The 19,356-nt window shown below is 45.8% G+C and overlaps 1 protein-coding gene and 1 non-coding gene across 3 annotated transcripts in view; both read right to left on the bottom strand.

The window, feature by feature from the left end:
• Nucleotides 1-10,754: 10,754 nt before the first annotated feature.
• Nucleotides 10,755-10,826, bottom strand: TRNAT-CGU (transfer RNA threonine (anticodon CGU)). Its single transcript has one exon. It is a non-coding gene; the product is annotated as a tRNA-Thr (tRNA).
• Nucleotides 10,827-16,623: 5,797 nt separating this feature from the next.
• The window catches only part of MRTFB (myocardin related transcription factor B), a 50,922-nt gene continuing 48,189 nt past the window's right edge, over nucleotides 16,624-19,356 (bottom strand). For both annotated transcript variants that reach the window (XM_065732976.1, XM_065732977.1), the window contains 2 exons: nucleotides 18,756-18,816; nucleotides 16,624-18,099 (listed from right to left, as the gene is read on the bottom strand). In XM_065732976.1, coding sequence (XP_065589048.1) covers nucleotides 17,561-18,099; nucleotides 18,756-18,816 — 600 coding nt within the window. In that variant the 3' untranslated portion in view covers nucleotides 16,624-17,560. The remainder of the gene's footprint in view (nucleotides 18,100-18,755; nucleotides 18,817-19,356) is intronic.

Genomic DNA, 19,356 nt, shown 5'->3' on the forward strand with positions numbered 1-19,356 from the left:
GTGTAAATGTTAATGCTATCCCTGCAGGTCACTGCTGGCAGAACATCAACGTAACCAGACCCACCAGCCAGCAGTAACTGCTGACTGCTGCCCTGCAGCCCCCACCATGGTCACAGAGCTCACTGCAGTGCTGAGGCATTGCACAGCCCCAGCGAGGGCATGCATTCATTCCCTGCTGCACTGTGTGAGCATCTGTGTTCCAGGACACAGTGCACTGAGTGTCCTGCTTTTGGAGAAAGTCAGGAGGCTTGAATCTGCTAATTGGTGTAACTTCTGCACGCATGCACACTGCAGTGGGATGTTAGCACGGGTACGTTATCAGGAAATTGCAGCCGGGGTTTCTTTCTGGCAGGAGTGCCTGGAAACTGCTGCCTTGGGGTTCTGTGGGGTTTTTTTACTTCTTGGAAGCTTCTGTTTATTAACAGAATAATCAGCAAGAGAGGAGATAGGAATAAAGCTGGCATGGGAAGATAGTATGGTTAAGGCCAGGATGGACCTGCCCTGAGCCACTACCCCACACGGCAGCAGTCCTGCAGGAGCTCGTGGCTGCAGCTCCTCACTGCCCAGCCAAGTGTGTGCAGCAGCTCACTGTGCCCAGTCCCACCCAAGGCCATGGGCACCTCCCTGGGATGTGCCAGTGCCCACAGCTGTAACCCACAGCTGTAACCCACAGCCACAACCCACAGCCACAACCCACAGCCACAACCTACCACCTCTTGAATTTCAAACATGCTCTGATTGGAACTGAAACTCAATAGCTGTAATTTCAAATACATTACAAGAAGGAATTTATTTTCTTTTTTTGGTTTTAGATATACCTGGAGTTTTATAAGAATATGTAAATATGTTGTAAAATTCTGGTACATATTAGAACAAACTTTGTGAGATAACTATTTACATATGGGTCTAGCTTATATCATGGTCTAAGTTTTACTCAAGCTACAGTCTGAAAACCTGGATGCACACAGTTCTCCTGACCGCCAGCTCCGGCTCCGGGATAATTTCTTAATGGATTAGCTCAAAACTCCAGTAATGACATCTCAGATTCACTGGCTTTTTATATGCATATCTTAATGCTGCTTCTGATACATTAATTATCCTGCCACAGTCTAGTTAGGTATTTATGCTGTGCTCAGCACTGAGGAATCCAAAAGCCTCAGACAGCAGTCGAGGCTTTCTCTTTCAAAGGAATATATATATAATTTGTTGTTGGAAAAGGCGATTTTGAAGAGGTGGGTTTTCATTGTTCATTTGTTTTTAATTTAAAAAAAGTCCAACAACAAATCATTGTGGTTAAGGACTGTAGCACATTATTTATCAGGTAGTGCCACCTGTCAGGTCCAACTACTGATGAAGTTACTCATCTCCAGCTATTTCAGTTTCTGTTTAATTGCTCAAGTGTAAAATAGGTCATATGATCTTGATGAAAGCGTGATTATGAAATGTGTGATTTCTTTTAATGACCTTTATTAATGTTCAGTGATTCCTTACATTTCTGCACTGAATATGCACTAACAAATCTTCCAGCTCTAATTAAGATTATGTCAGCACTTTTCTTCATGATGTACATTTGCACTTGTTTATACCACAACCATAAAAACCTACTTCAGTCACAGTCTTGGCACTGATGGTTTAAATCTGGAACTGAAAATGTTTGCACACATTTAAAATTTAAGGAAGATGAAAACAAACTCATCTACACTCAGCTAACCAGCTGCTGGTGGCAAAAAAGCCAACCACATCAGAAACAGTTTAATGGGATGGAGAAATGTGGCAGTGATCATTTACTGATGGAGCTGATGTCTGGTTGCATTTTGGCTCCCACAGCTAAGCACTGCAGGAAGCTCATTCTGAATGCTGCTCAGCTGCCACAACTGCATCCCGGCCACATCCCCACGGTGGAAGTGTGGTGGGATCTTCCTGCAGGCTTCCTTACAGCAGCTGTGCAGTGATTTCTCTCTTACAGCTGACTTCCTGCTCTTTTTGTTTTCCCACATCTTCTTCTACGGCAGTGTAAAAGTACATGACGTACCTGAGCAATTCTGAGCAGCTCTCTTGCGATGCAGGTGCAGCAGTGCTTCCTGCACTACAGCTCTGTGTGATCAGGACGTGGCCATGTGCCCTCGGGTGCTGGGCAGCCCCTCCACACCCACTGAACTGGCAGAGTGCAGGAAGGAGCTGGGTCCAGTGCTGTCCAGTGCTGTAATAATCGGGATACGTAACAGTACGATACTGTTTGCAACCTAAGATAACACAGTCAGACCCCCTCCATAAATAAGGATTGTTCTACTTTATAAAGGCTGTCTGTTTAAGAACTGTATGTCTCTTCCTGCTGGTTTTGTTTATCTGTTTTGAGACTGCTGGTAGTCAAAAAAACAATACATCTAATAAAGCTGAGAATTCTGGTAGCGCTCTTCCATTCTGTGAATGAATGAAAGTATTCCCCCATTACTCATTTCTTGGCAAACAACAAACATTTAATATCTTTTCCACTGTGGAAGTGCTGTTTGAAAGCTACTACCTACTTGCTACTGTTCTAACATTCAGATCAATGCGATGAATCCGTTGCTCCGTGGTAACAGCACCTGGTCCTAGGACTGAAAGAGACCACACTCCCAAACAGTCCAAGGGAATGTTCACTTTGCTCACACTTAAAAAACCATCCACACAGCAAAACGACCACTTGTGAAGTATTTTGTACTGCAACCTCTCCACAGCCTGCTCACAGTGCTGCTGTTTCAGTGGGCACTTTGCAGATGAGTTTTGCAGTTTATGTGAACATGGGAATATTACATTGGGCAAATGCAAAATCAGATCAGCTTTCATGCTCAAAACTATCACACTGCTCTTTATATAGTATTATCACAAGCACAGTCCCCCAGAAGACCCTTAAAAAGTAATTAGAATTCCAGTCTCTTCTCATTAACAGTGTCTTTTATATAAAGGTGATAAAAATTATAGCTCTAGGAGTAATCCCTCTGCAGATCTTTAATGCTGCAGGATATGACAGAATCTGTGCAGCCCCACATGTTTTAACACATTAGCTGCAGAGTCTTTTGAAGCATTACTTGGAAATTAAAAGTTTGCTCTACAAATCCCTTTTCTCATAACATTAATAATTCAGTTATCTAATAATTCCTAAGTGAGTTTGGTCCTTTCCAGGGCTGCGTAAAGCTCAAGCCAGCACCTTTCATTCACATCAGAAGATGCCAGGAATCACTCTGTGACCAACAGGCCAAACAAACTCTGAGGCAGTGACAGGGACATTTAGAATTAATAGAGTCTAGCTTTTCTGCTGCCTTCTGCCCGGACACACCTCTGAAATGCTTTTCCATGTTGGAATGCATACGTAGCAATGTTCTGAGCTGTGAACACAGTACTGCGCAACACAGCTCGTACTGCAGCACCCACCTGAGCATTGAGGGTTTGGGCTTCTGGTCATAACAGCTAGCTCCCCTTGTGACCTAGGAATATAACTTAATGCATAAGGTTTTCCTGCTGGAAAAATGAGAAACTCTTCTTCGGGAAAACGAAGAAGAAAATTTCCTTAGGGATAAAGCAGTATGAAACAGGGGAGCAGTGTGTGCATTTAAAGGTTACCAAGTATTCTGAAGGCTGCTTGAAGACACTTGGCACTGACAAAAGGACAGAGTGATGCAGTACATGTTACTGCTTTTAAGCTAGTTAATGAAGCCAAGAGTACATTTTACACAACCCAGCCCTACACGTGGCCACTGAAATAAATGCTACTAGCACTGCACATGTTAAATGAGAGTACATTGTGCTGCAATGCCCACACCAAAAGGAACAGTATTTTATGTGTTCTGCCTTTCCCATCAAGAAAACTGTTGAAAACTGCAGAACTTGGGTGCTCTGCTGCCTACCAGGAATAAACTGTGCCTGGGGAGGAGCGCGGGCTCGGCGTTCCCAGCGGGGCCCCAGCAGCCCTTCCTCCCGTGTCCTGCCCACACAAACACCTGAGCATAACCCACACCATCCCCGAGCACTCAGAGCCTCTTCTGGGTTTCATCTTAAATGTCTTTATTCAGGGGCTGTGTGGGGATGTGATTTCAGTATTTGAGTGCGTGTGCAACTAAAAATACTGGGCAGGTCTTGTTCTTGATGAACTGCCTGAAGTACACTCCTACAGCAGCTAACATTCTGAATGAGGCCCACCATAACAAAGTCATTCAAATCTGCAGAATCTGTGTCACATCTGCAGAGACACACCTCCTGAGCTCTTCAGTTGAAAACACTCATTGCACCGACGGGGGGGAACTGCTGTCCTCTTCCTAAGTACCATACAGTTATCTTCATGCCCCTTGGGTTTATGACTTAAAGACATTCATTTATCAACAGGTGGTTGCATACCTTGCCATTATATTTTAAGCAACATTAAACACAAGCAAAAATACGATAAATAAAAGAAAATTAGCTGCTCTTTTAAAGTGTTTTGAGAGAAAAAGCCATACTTAGGAGCTAGGTCTTCAAGGAGTTCACACCAGGCCCAGCAACACAGAAGAATACTGCAAGAGCAATAAGGATTTTTAGGGGCATTATGATAGTGTAATGGAAACACATCTGCCCCCAAAAGTCCCTCATTTTCCCTGCGGTGAAGAGCCATGCAGGAAGTGGTGAATTCTGTGGAACACTGAGAACGAAACTATAAAGCAGGTTTTTTTTAGTTAAAACACTTCTCCAACAACACTTCAGGATTTCAGCATTTCCCAAGTCCTGTCCATAGGAAAACAGTAGTTTTCCAAACAGACCCTCACTCTTACACTTGGGCTGCATTGAGTGGTTCTGTCCATCCACCCAAGTGAGTTGTGACCAAGCTCCCTTGGAAATGCTGTTAGTACCGGGGAGCTATTTTCTGAAATCACATGGCACTGATGCAACATTTCTAAGACTTCTGAGTTCGGTTGGCAACAGGAATACGCCAAAGAGGAAAATGAAAAGATATCTGTTAATGCTCTGCAGCCTGTCTGTAGAGAAATGGGATTCCAAGGTGAAAACCAGAATGCAGAAATGGCAGGACGCTGCTCGCAGCCGGGGCTGAGGGACCCGTGGGAACCTTCCACACCTGTGCCACAAATGTAGCTCGCAAAGAAAGTTCTTCGGTAACAGATATCTTTTGTTTCCATTCCTGCTGTCTTTACTTTGTGCATCTTGTAGAAAAGTCCTGAAAAAAATCCACAACCTGAGTGAGACGTGTGACCCCGATGTCACCGACAGGGCCGGCCGGCCCCGCTGCCCCGCACAGTGACAAAGGCAGAAAGCCAACCTTTGCCCCTTCTTCCAAGCTTGTGCATTTACCATTACCTTGTGCATTACCCTAAGTACCTACACTGCCTGAAAAATGAGCACTGCTTTGCAATGAAGGCTGTGTAACAATTCACTACTGAGCACTAAGAAACTCACTTAAATCCTCCACTTCAGCACAACGCTGCACTCTGCAGTTGTGTTCCTCACACGTGTGATAGAACCACTTCCTCCACCACAGGTGCAGTCTCCATATCAGAGCAATTTTTTTCCTTTAATATTTCAAAATTAAAAATTTAAATGTGAGGGGTTTTTTCCTTCAAAACCTGCAAATATGATTTCCAGGACATGACAGCTCTGTGAGATATCTGAACAGATATTTGCACTGCGTGGACCAGGCCTTACATTTAAAGCTTATCAGCTACATGTGATATCCATCACAGTAGAAAGTGCCCATTTTACTGCACATGAGAAACAGGAGCTCATGATGTGGGCTCAGTGATGGGAAAGAAGGTGATGAACAGCTCTGGCTGAGGGCCTACAGGACTGTCACTGTGCTCTTTAAGAGCAGCAGCCTCTACGTGCATGGTCATATACACTTTATAACTTTGTTAACTGCACTTGAATGAGTACATGTGCATTTTAATTACCTAGAGAATGAGAAAGAATAAAAAAAAATCAAGTCTATCTGTTTGTTTAACAAAACGTGAAGCACATCTGACAAACAGTACGAGAAACGTGCTTCGATTGAAGAGCGTCCAGGAAGAACTCTGCAGCACCACAGCTGGTCACTGCTGCTGGAACGTGAGTCAGGTGTGTCTCACGAGAGCCAGACCTTCCCACCAGCCTGATTCCTGCTTTCTAATGCCTGATTCTCTGCTCTTCTGTTCTCAGAACACGGTGAGACCACGGGAGCCAAACAAAGCTGAGTCTCACAACTTGTGACATTGGACACGTCTGCAGTGCATCCACAAACTAAGTACCAGAAACCCAAAATAAAAGCAAACAGACATCAGTTCGTGGCAATGTAACCTGATCAGTGCTGCTTTGGAACGGTATCACTCCGCACAGGACAGGAGTTAAATGCATATGAGGCACAATGGTGACCTAAGCTCTCCCAAGTCACATTTCAGTCTTGAACAACACGGAAGGTTTTGCTATGTCCTACTTGTATGTGTAGCCATTATATAGCTATAAAATGTAAAAGAGCAGAATCCCACGGAAAAAAGATTCGGCACAATATCAGCTTTCCCCTGTACACGGATCCTGCACACCATCACGTGACGTGTCACACACCAACACCTCATCTCCTAGCGCTGCCCTGCTGCGTACTGAACTGCCAGGCCTGTGTGCTGCAGTGGCACAGCCGGGGTGGGTCCGTGCTGAAGTGCCTCTGCCCGCACGCTGAGCACCACAAGTAATGACTGCTCCTAAAGGGCACAGCCACCGCAGGCACACGCACAGTGACCCACAGCTCCTGGGCTCCCCGTGCTGTGCTGACAGCCGTCCCTCTCACAGTGTCACTCACAGCCACTTTCACTTTGTCTTTAATACACATGCGTTACAGTTGGAGCCACAATGAAGCTCAGCTTATCCACTGACAGCTTTTAAACACTGATTAGAATTTCATTAAGGAAGTAATTCATCACTTACAAGTCAGATCTGTGCTCAGATCCTTTAGGCCGTTGATATCAGAATGTAAGAAGCAGTGTGGACCCGGACAGCATTACCGAGCTCACAAAGGGTACTAAACAACTTCTAGGAACAAAAATCTGTCACGTTCACACTGCCTCGGGGCTGCAGAGCGTGCACACAGGCACTGAGGAAACAAGCTGTCTGGGGAGGGACAGACGTGAAACCAAAGCACCAGGTCAGCACAGGAGCTGTGGAGGGCACAGCACAACCGTTCCTGCAGGTCAGACCGTGCTCTCAGGGTTACGCTGTCTCTCTTTGCTAGAAATGTCTTCTCTTTGTCCCAGTTCCCTTATGCCAAACAACTGCTCTTTGAAACACCACTTTTTCTTTCTTCTTTTGCTAGCTTTTCACGAAGAAAAAAAAACAACAGAGAATTTCTATAAGCTACAACAAGTTAGAAAACTGATTAATGTTTAATTTGGGGGAACACTAATGTTGTGTCCATTTTTTACTGCTGAAGACGACGTTAAAGTCGGAATACTGTCACGTGCTGAAGTGCACCGCAGCAGTTCAGCGTCCGCTGTAAGGCCGCAACGCACTGCTGTCTTCTGCAGAACAAAGTGACCACCAAAAGCGGGACTTTGTGGGCCAGTTGGATAAAACATAAGCTCATCTCGCCCCCAAAACCCCGACTCTGGAACCACAGCCTTCTGAGATTCAATTTATGTCAAGTATCTTTGTAAGATATGCCCAATTAATTGAGAGAATCGTTGCTGATAAGTAGCTAATTTGGGTACCGATAAATGAGACTTGTAACCGAGTCACGCTTCGCTTTCGGGATGGCAGGAGCTGCTATCGCGTACCGCAGTCCTATTCACACGTTAGGATTAGTTTGTTTAGTTAAGCCGCACCTCCCGTAAGCGCCCATAAAGTCGCACCAGACTCACCCGCAGCAGCAGAGTTACCAGACCCAGCGCCCAAAGCATCTGCTAATCTTCCCGAAGGATCAGCTTGTTTACGCGTCCCTCCGTGCCGCAGACTGAAGCGGAACGCTCTCGGGAGGAGCCCGCGGCTGCAGCCCTGGATCCGGGAGCGGCTGCGGCCGCATCGCAGTGCCCTCAGCACCGCGTTCCTCCAGAGCTTTTCCAAGGGACGGAGAGAGCTCTGCACACAAAGGGAACGTGTTTTCTAAACCCTCCGTTTATAATTCCTACGGAGATTCTAAATAAATGCCGAGTTTAAAAGCTTTATAGTTTACACTTGGCGGCCGAAGTAGGTAAATGCTGTCAGTTACGTTAAAGAAATGATTTACTGTGCTCGAAAAGCCACTACTACGTCTATGCAGCTTTTGGCAATCCAAACCCGGAGCCGAGGAGCGCTGCCCTCGCCGGACCGCGTGCCCAGCGAACGCATCTCCACGGAAAAACGCCAAGCGGGACGGTTCAACGCGGGGCGGTTCAACGCGGGGCCTGCGGCCACGGCCGGACCCGCTGCCCCGCGCGACGACGGGATTCTCTCGGAGCAGCCGCACTCCGCTCATTCACACCGCTCATCCCGCCCCGCCATGGCCGCACACCTGTAGCTCCCGCGGGGCCGCCGCGGCCGCGCCCCTTCGGCCCCAAAGCGCAGCCCCCGCCCGGCGGCGGCCCCTGCGCGGTACTGCGGCGCGTGGGTGCGGGGAGCGCGGCCCCACCCCGCGGCAGCGCGTGGCGGTGCGTGGCGGCCGCGGATCGCGGGGCTGCGACTCACCGCGTGCCCCGAGGCGGAGCGGGGATCCCCTGGAGCGTTCCCGGTCCGGAGAGCAGCGGCCCGCGGTCCTCGCTCCGCCGGCTCCTTCCGTTGGCAAAATCCTGACTCATGACATAAAACGAGCACCCTGCCAAGCGCCCAGAAACGTTTCTTCATCACGGTCACGCCACGAGCCAGACGAGAGGCCGCATGGAGGGGAGGGGGAGCGGGGGAAGCGGAGAAAAAGAAAATCCAGAACGTCTCGTTTTGTTTTCCTTTTTTCTTTTTTTTTTTTTCCTTCTCCTTTTCCTTTAAGAAAGAATAAAAGTGCAGGAGGAAAAAAAAAATGCAGGCACCGGGAAATGAGTGACGGAGCCGCACCGCTGCCACAAAGGCACTTCTCCTCCTCCTCCTCTCCGCTCCGAGCTCGTTCCCGCACCGGTGCCGCAAAAGCTGCGCCGCTCCGCACCGCCGCCGGCCCCGCACCGCTCTCCCGCACCCCGCGACCGTCCGAAAAACGCTTTTGTTTTTCATAGAAACTACCTCCAAATATAGTAACGGGGAAGGGGCATTCCTAGAAATTCGGGAGACGTCAAGAAAGGATCCGTGAAATTCAGCTTCACTTCCTGCAGAGGGCTCCCAGCGCAGGAGAAAACATCAAGGGAGCGATAAAGTGCTTTTCGTGCTTCTTCGGTCAGATCACGGGTAGAAAGGGAAGAACGCTAAAACACGTTAACTCACATTTCTCCCACCAGATCTGCGAGCTTTATAGGGGCAGCGAGCTGATCAGTAACACTCGTCCTCATTTCTACCCGTGGTTACGGGCGTCTGTCGCCCGCATTGACTTTCGCGCCCCGCGACGTCAGCCCCATGAAGGACCGCGTGCGGGGCCACGCGGGGCGGTGGGGCACGCGGGGCGGGGCGGTGGGGCACGGCGGCCCCGCGGAGCGCTGCTCCCGCAGCCGGCCGGTTCTGCGGGCGATGCCGCTGCGGCCGCGCACCGTACCCGCACGGACGGGGATGCTGCGGGCTGCTTTTGCCGAGGGGCCGACGGCACCGCCCCGCAGCGCTCCTTTACCCCATCATCGAGAGCAGCACAGAGCTTCGTGGGAAGCAGAGGTGTAATCGGTGCCTGCAGAGCACTACTCGTTCTGGAAAGACCTCAGCGCTTCGCTAACGAGGCGCTATTTACCCAAGGACGGCAAACACAAAACGCAGGAGCCGGCTGCTGGGGAAAGGCAACGGATTGCAGTTCGTGCGGCGCTCACAGGTTAACTGAATTCCCATAATGAAATTCCCCTCGGCCACGTGAACTCCTCAGCTTCCTCCGTCAATGTCATCGCTTCGGGCGAAGCCTTCTCTGCCCCAGACCAAACGCAGGGAGAACTGCGGGCTCCGGATTTCCCTCCGTATCTGATAGAGACATTGAACGAAAGCCGTTACGGACACCGCGTCCCTGTGCGGCCCTGAGGGCAGCGGCAGCGCTGGCCGTCAAACAAACGGACCGCCCGGGAGCGCAGCTCTGACTGCGAGCGGCGACGCGCACGGGGCTCTGCCGGGCACGCGCCGCGCCGACCCCCGGTGACGCTGCTCCGCACCGCTGCGCGTGTCCGCCGCGGGGCGCTTCGGCTCAGGGCCCGGTCCGGCCCGACGGGGCGGTACAGCGGTGCGGCCGCGGTTCTGACGCGCCCCGGAGGCGGTTTTAGGACTTTTTAAACGCGGGGATCCGTTGACGTCAGAAACACCGCAACTTTCGGTACAGAACACAGAGAAAAGCCACCAACCGCTGCTGGCACCGCGCGACGACCGAACCGGGGCCGTCCGGGAGCGATCGGCTCAGGGCCGCTGCTCCGCTCCGGTCCCGCGCTGCGCGTGCTCGAGCGGAGGCGGTCGAGGGAACGGAACGCGATGCGGCGCCGAACGCTCACTGCCGATGTGCAGCCCGGGCGGACTCACGGAGCCTCGCGCAGTGCTCGTACCGAACCGCACAGTGTTTCTCGCACAGCGATGACCGCGGACACCGCGGGGCTTCTGGCGGTCCCCGTCCGCCCCGTGGCGCTTTGCGCTCCGCGCCGCCGCTCGGCCTCTAAAAAGGAGCCGGGCAGTCCCCTCCGGCGCGGATTACGCCGAGGCACGGACGGGGTTCGAACCCGTGATCTTCGGTTTACGAGACCGACGCCTTACCACTTGGCCACCGCGCCTGCGTTGAGCGCTCCTCCCGACGCCATTCTATCGCTGGCGCCACTCCCGCTGCTCCGCGGCCGTTACTCCTTCGGGCGTCGCGTTCCCGCCCGTGCGCGGTGCGGCGCTCCTGGGCCGAGCTGTGGTCCTCGTGTGATGGGAGCGGTCCTCCCGGGATGGGAGGAAGAAGAGAAAGCGGGAAGGGAACGTGCGTGCTCCCGGAAAAGGAGTGGGAACACAAACGCTGCGGGACCCGCGGGGCCGTCAGCCCCGTCCGCCCTGTCAGTGCGGGCAGCGACGGCGCTGTGGGGGGAGGCAGTGCGGGGCACCGCGCATGCGCTTCTCACCTCGGGCGGCAGTGCCTGAGGAGAACCTGCACGTGGAATGGCGACGTCCCCGTCTGTGTGAGGTCAGTCCCTGAGCTCCTGTGTCACAGGAGGGGACCGCGAGGGGACGTCCTGGAAGTGTGCTCAGAATTCCCCTGAAGGGCTCTGCCGACACACACACACACACACACACAGAGCACGGCTGATCCCTCCCTGTGTTACACAGCTCCTGTCTTTTTTTTTTTTAACTGATTTTTTGATGTTCCAATTTACCGCGATAAGTTGAGGTGAAATTCCTTGTCAAAGGGCCAGACGGGCTCTCGGCTGCTTACCGCAGTCTGTTGTCAGTTATCTTGGGCCATCAAAGATATTTTTAGGGTAGAGAATACTGTTTCATTTTGGAAGGCTTCTCCTGGAAATGGTTTCTGATGACGTTTGTTTGGTAACACGTGTTTGGGTTTTTCTCAGAACGCTGCTGTAGCATTTCTGAAGATTTTGATACAGAATCTCAGAGATGAGTGTCATCCAGTTTTTGCTTAATTCTGGCTACCTGGTCAGAACAGTAAAAAAAGCCTGAACGAATCACTTGAACTTTCCAGAGTGTGTTCGGTAGTGGTCGTCACCTTTGAGCTCTTTCTGAAAGCCCTCAGTCTTTATCCTGAGCCTTCACTATGTGCCGTGCTTTGAAACACTACCCAGGCTACCAAAGGAAAGTCTTCTGACTCTGGCACTGAAAAGATAACATCAGGGACTTTGCCAAAAGGAGAAAATGGGTGGGTTATTTTTTCCTTCCATCATTCTTGTGAGTGGGAGGTGTTGGTGCTTTTGGAGAGGTCTCTGTTGTGTTGTAATGTGCAAGGGTTGGCCTTTCTAAAACTGGTCCCAACTCTTGATGAGATACGAGTACCGGTCATATTTATAAAGAATTTGTGTGACTGTGTAACCGTGTTCACAGACACGGCGCACGCGGGGCTGCTGCTGTGCTCCTCAGCCCTCACTCTGGTGCTGACTGCCCTAGCTTTATGAGAGAGCATTCACTCTTCACTTTTACTCAACACAGATTTCTTGGAGGGATTCAGAATTGATGCGGTGCAGCAGCAGAATGGAACAGCAGTCCTCGTTCCACAGAGGAGACTGGAGGCTCAGCATCAGGTAACGTACAGGGAAAAATCCTCAGACCCTCCAGGTGTGACATCTCAGGTATTCCTCTGGTTTGTTTCTTTGATTCTCTTTCAGAAAGGTTTTAAGGGGCTGAAGAGTGTACTGTGGGGGATGGGGAAACCTGAGGGACGTCTTTGCTCTCAAGGAAAAGATTGAGATGGTACAAATATTCTAAGAAATCCATCAGTCCTTAGCAGCATTTGTGTAATACACAGCTAACAGTAATGCAGAGCAGGCAGCGTTTATAATGACAGCCTGTGGAAAAGTTCATTCAGTATCATCTCAAGCCTTATCCGCCCTCGTCTTGGTGTTTACTCCATGATGTTGATGTGAACACAGTGGAAGGGTGTAGGGAAAGGTGATGGCAGAGAACCAGTTCTGAATGGGCCAAAAAAGGGCGATCCAGAATTTTAGTTTGCTATTAATGGCATTTTTCATTTTTAATAAGTAAAACCAGACAACTTCAGTGTTTTTTTTTTTTATTTGAGACACTTAGCAAAAATGCTGAAATATCAAACATTTCCTCAGTAGCTACAATATTGCCACTATGTACAAAATATCTGATAATTGTACTACACATATAAAAATACAGTATGCCTTACATATATACAGTACAATGTGCAAAACGTATGGCATTCAAACATATGGAATTGATTTCAGGGGTGCAAACAACAAATACAAAGGCATCATGGTTTCTCATTGAAAGGCAAAACATAAACTGCCGCCCTGATTGCCGTAATTTGCGTTTAGTAAAGTAGTGCTTAAATGAAGAGGGCCCCAGGAAGAGGTATCTGTCTTCTTCTTTTCACAAAATGAGATGCTAAGACGTAATTGTGATTATGAAAATCAGAAGAGGAACACCTCCTAGGGTTAGCGTCATTGCTACTGCAAGCAGTGCTGTGGAAAAAATGCTATCTGGAAAAAAGCCTGTGCTGTTACTGAATAGAAACTTCTCAAACAACAAAAACAAATCTGTACTCTTAAACATCAAAATCTGCTTTGAAAATATCTACATCCTTAACTTTAAAAAAGTATGGGCAATACTTCTGGGGATTTACTTTCCTATGCTTCAAAATACAAAGTGCCTTCTTTGGCAATATAAATGGCAATGCTTTGGTTCCTATTTTAATTTTTATATTACTATGATTTATTTTAGTCTATTTCTGAATATCTGAGCTGTACTTTTTATAAAAATAGTGTGATTGTATAGTTGTCAACCATTCCCTGCTTTTTATTGAGATTTTGCTCTCGTAGCTTGAATAGCTTTATTATTATTATTTTTTGGCTAGAATTCTACACATGCAGTTACGCATGTCTGTTCAGTATTAGACACTACACATGATGTAGGTGTCTCTTTTTTGCACTTTATTCAGCACAAATAGAAGGAATACTTGAGATTACTTCAGGTTCAGCTTTTAATGGATGCTCTTTATTGGCCACATATGTACTATGTGTGACAAGTGCACATCTCTCTCAAAAGAAAACCTCTATTATGGCCTAGAAATCATCAGAAAGCAATTTAATAGGCCACAATAAAAAGAGATTTAACAAAATGTTAGTAGATAGAAGTGGAAGATATTTTTTTTCCAGTTTTAATAGAATCTGCTTTAAATTTATAATACCCTGAAGATGCCATCCAAATAACTGTATACATCAGTGAGCTTTACTGTGTTTATGTCTCACTACATAATGCCCTTCCAGTTAATTATATTCTGTGACTGCATTTTCTCTGCCTTGAGAACAGTGCAGCAGCTTGTGCTTGGTTTCCAAGTATGGTGCCCACACTTTTCAGGCATCAGAACGTTTGAGATTATGTAGCATAGAAGTTTAATACTGAAACTTCTGGTTCGAGCATTTGTGTCCTTGAAGATAACTCCTGCTGTCAATTTAGAGATGCCTTGGAAAGAAATGTCAATATTAAACAGTGATTGCTTCTAGTGTGGCATCAGCTTTTTAACGGGCTGGTTTTGCAAGGCTCTCATTACTGGAATAGAAGCCACATTTCTGTAAAGATCAATTGAATAAACTGTTTGTTTTAAGTTTATGACAATGATTTGTTAACTATTTGTAACGATGAACAAAATTTTTGCCTGTAAACTTACTTGCCTCAAATAATGCTGTATGGCACTCCAAGTGCATTAACAAATACTGTTTCTGTACTACACACAGGATGTGACTCCTCCTGATTCACACCAGCCCTGTAAAACACACCTGAGCTCCTTCCACGTCTCGCATTGTAAACACCACCTTTTGAATTTCACACTGATGAAATGGTATTTTTAATTACTTCGTAAGAATTTAGTAACAGCAGATTTAGTAGGATGTGTTCTGTTAGCATATTGGAGCCATTACATGGCAAATCTAGTGCCAGCTAAACTGCAACTGTTCTCCTAATGAGAAATACTCGGTTCTGCACAGTCACACTGCACAGACATGACTGAGTTTCTAAGATGTGTTGTATCTGTGTAAGAAAAATTATAATGCAAAACATGCACACACACAAATCTAAGCAAAATCTATTTCTGCCAAAACCTGTGTATATAACTGTGGCAAATATATCACATTTCAGAACAATGGCTGAAGCAAACCATCATATATAAGGTTTTAATACACATAACCCTCAAATGTACAAAAAAAGTAATCACACATCCCCACACCAGAATATTTGTACTTTGAAAACTAAAATGATCCCTTAACTTTTTTTTTCTTTTCTTTTTTTTCTTTTTTTCCCCAAATAGACTTTTAGAGCAGAAAGCTATACTGTACTGCTAACAACACATCTCAGCTGTTTGGGTTTGTTTCTGCACATAGATTCCTATGGAGTAATTAACATTCTACACTGCCAATAGCATAGTTCTGTAGCAGGATGATTTTGCCAGTTTTAAGCTATATTTACATGCATATCAAAGATGACAGTACAGTTGTTCTAGGTTAATTTATTCTCTAGCAATGAGTTTATTTTCCTCTTATTTAATGAGAAGGCAGAGTCAAGAAGGGGTAACTGTAACCACGTGCATGTGGTATGATATGTGACACACCTCACCCTACGCTGATGGTACTGTAGAACTGTATGAATTCCATTCAAAGTTGTTCCTATCAGACCAAGAGTCCTTATTCTTATTCCAGTAACGGCTGAGGGCACTTCATATCTCAGAGTATTAGCTCCCAAGATAATATGATAAAAAGGAATGCAAAAATTTGAATGTATTCAGTGTTATTTAAAAGTCATATAGCATCAAAATTTAAGGCAGACAGTCCACACGTTACGCTGTACTCGAGTACAGTAGGCACAGCAAGAAAGAATAAAGAATTATGTGTTTCAGCTTCTGTTGTGAAAATAGCAACAGTGTTCTGTTCTGTTTCAGATTAAGTAAACCCTGACCTGTGAAACCACTGACAATATATAATGATTTAAAGTGCTGATACGATATGATGCTGATATGATACCAGTTTAAACCCCAAACCAGTAATACAATCCAGTATTTCACCTGAAGCCAATGGAATTCTGCATTTGATATCTGGAGAAGTGGGATTTACAGTTAATTCCTCATTTTATGATAAGAATATTTGCTTTGATATTAATACGATTATTATTTTTATTTTTGATTATGATTCAGGTTGCTGAGTGGTTAATAGGTGCTTCTTGTTTTGCTACTTAAGCTTTGTACCATTTTTAATTTAGTTCCAATGAATTTTGGTTTTGAAGGATGGTGTTGAGGAAGGAGTTCAGAAAGATGATCAGTTTTCAGACTAGAAAACATCACCTTTCCACTGTTGAAGAAAGAAGGGATTGCTTCCTTATCTTAATTTAGAAATACGGATACGGAAAAATTCCAATCTTGTTTGTCAGCCTGCCTCATCCATAACAGCACTTAACAGCTATCATGGGAAACATACCTGTTGAATTTCCAAGTATTTTACTTAACACCACAGCATTTTTTGTTGGCTTTTCATGACTGTTTGCACAACAGACTCTGAGAAACAACAACTCGTAGCTTTAAGAAACGGAACTTGGTGCGCTGCACTACGCTAAAGCTTAATGCAGTTACGTGTGTGTGAGGAATGCACCTTCCCATCGCTACACGGAGCATCCTGACACTGATATCTGCCTCTTGTAGTTTTCTGTGCGTGCTATTTAGGATTGTTACTGAGCCTGTTCAGATTCCCTGATGTTCTGTAGTGACAGACAGAGCTGTTCAAGAGATAGAAGTATTTTTAGGAAATGATCACTGTCCTGACAGTACTGTCCCCTGCAACTCAGCTCAATCCTATGGACACCCTTTTCCAGGGGCACTGCGACGTTCCTGCATAGATGCTTGCAGGAGAGCATCACAGCATCATTCACACTTTTCTGCTTCCTCAGTGTGTTCTAAGATGCTGAGATACTGTATTCGATGAGCTAAAAACATTCTCAATGACAAATTAAGATGTTATTTTCATTACGGTAATTTCTTCAGACCACTGTTCCCCTCTGTTCACAAAAATAATCTATACAAAGTTTAAAAGAGTATACAAACAGCTGTCTGATATACACATTAAAACCTAGCTATCAAATCCAGAGCATCGTAATAGAAAATTCAGTGTTCTCAATGTTACTTGGCCTAGCTATTGTGGATTTCTTGCAGTTACACTTAATATCCCTTTGGATGCATTTGAATTCTCCCCTCACGATTAAAGAATGGGGAAGAGTTTTAAAAGCCACAAAACCAAAATATAAAAGCAACCTGAACAAATTAAGAGTCAAATGTATGAAACTTCACTGAACCAGCCAGTGTTTCTACATGCCTTTGCCCTCACAATTCAATTTGAACCTGGCTCAGGCTATCCACAGGAACAATGAAGTGCAGTGATATCACAACCTCCCTCAAACAACATTTGCTCGCTGTGTCAGTATAGACAGTTGAAATCTCTCCTATGCTTTCTTCTCTAAGATGAGCCACGCTGTGTTGTTCATTTAAGCATTACAAAATCAGAGACTTAAATTCTTACACATTTGTGATGCGTTTCCCTTGTCACGCTTTAAGCAGTAAATACAACCATCCTTTCTCATGAAATACAGCTTTCAGAGAGCCCTGATCTGCATTAATGGCAGGAACATGGGAGTAATTCACTGTTGTAAACTGTAACATCAATAAGGAATTACCTTCAAACATTTGTTCTTATGAACATTTCTACCGTCATTTACTTTAACTGCAATCAGAATAGTGTAATAGTGGAACTCTACTATAAAAAAGAGATTTCCAGGTCATTTTCTCATTGGCTACAGCTTAATCCCAGTGCAACTGTAAGTCTTGTGTATCTAGAAAGTCAGTGGAAAATACGCTGGGGGCAGCAGAATTGAGAGGAGTGAGTCCAGACGAGGAGCTGGGCATTGTAATGTCCAGCCATTCCATATTGTCTAAATTTGTGTCAGGGAGGTCAAGAGATAGACAAGAACAATTAGTGGTAAACTGCGGGTCAGATGTTTCCATGGGTGAATGAGAGTGATCTAAAATGCTGGAGTGATTAAGCAGATCATTCTGGAGGTCTTCAATTAAAGAAAATGACTCTCTGTCTTCATTACTGCTTGTCAATTGAGGAATTTCATTACCTGAAGGTAAAGTTCCATCCAAGAGGGCTTCAAGTTGGTTTTCCAGACTTACAGACAAGCTGGTTGTTGGTTCTAAGGACACAGGAGGAGGGGCCATTTGGATCTGTGGCGGAGGGCGGGATATCACTGTATTTACTGGCATCATAGTGATGTTGGCTGTTACTGGTCTCATTTTAGAGATGGGAGATGGTTCTTCCTTTATTGGAAGGGAAATCTCTGTAATAATAACAATTAAAAAAAAAACAAACAAACCTGAATTCAGAAAAGACAGTGACATTTCTTCAGGCTTACAGCTGCCCTACTTACTCTGAAGATATGCCTACAATGAACTTCAACAGAGTAATTGAAGTTATTATGCTGCTGCAGTACTACAACCACAACATACATCACACTATGTCAGATATTCTATGAACAACACAATATATTAAATTCCAGAGTATTTCAGTGTTTCTGACAGACCAGAATATGACTTAAGTCCTCTAGCACTGACGATGACATTTTTCTGACAGAAGAAATACACCTGAAATTATGCACGAGTTTTCCAAGCAAAAAACACATTTATAAAATCCACATAAGAGCATCTATGAAAATGATTGCTTTGTAAAAACAAACTGCTGGACTGCTGTGTGGATTGTAGCACAGGTCTGCCTGGGATAGTTAACAAGCAGAGAAGTTCCACAGCTGTTTGACTGACTGTGTGTGTTCTGGTAACTGTTTTCTTTAAAATGTAATTAACACAAACCTTCAGGAACAGTAGCTTCATCCAGACTGGATATCTCCTGTCCTTGGAAGATTTCTTTCCATTCTCTGATTACAGTATTGTTTTTATTACCACCTTTAATAATACATCACACAAAAGTTTCCTGGCTTACCTCCACTCTTGATGAGAATATCAAAAAGATCATCCATCTGCTGACTGTGTGCGCTGGAAATCTGCAGCACATGAGAAAAGCATTATTCTTCTTCATGTAGTACTGTTTCTGAGCTGTCTGAGATCCTTGCTGCTCTGAGTAGTACCAAGGTACTAACCTACGATCAAGACTAAAATTCTTTGTATGAAATTGTCTGTCTATCTAGGAAATAGAGTTTTTGGAGAGACATCTGTAATCTGTCCCATTGGTTTGAGTCCAAATGAGTGGGAAAAAATTATGAAAAGAAAGACAGATTTCATGGAGGCTGCCTAGAAGAGAGCTGCACACAAGTCTGGGTGAGGAGAACAGCTGCACCTGTGCAGCAGGAGCATACCTGGAAGAGCAGCTGGATTGTGAGGCTGTACCCCCTGCTTTCTTTCAGGGAGAACTTGTCAACTGTCACCACAAAAGATATATTTTGTTGGTTTTTTTTTACTATTTGTAGATTCATGGTTTTCTTTTTAAGAGTGGACAGAAAGCGCTAACTCTTTGTTTGCCTCAAAAAACACCCATCTCCTGAATGTGAGAACCTTAAGCAAAAGATTACAAAAGGCCCACAAAC

The sequence above is a fragment of the Cyrtonyx montezumae genome, unplaced genomic scaffold (assembly GCF_038088225.1).
Source record: "Cyrtonyx montezumae isolate F1298 unplaced genomic scaffold, pur_monq_1.0 scaffold_16, whole genome shotgun sequence".
NCBI lineage: Eukaryota > Metazoa > Chordata > Aves > Galliformes > Odontophoridae > Cyrtonyx > Cyrtonyx montezumae.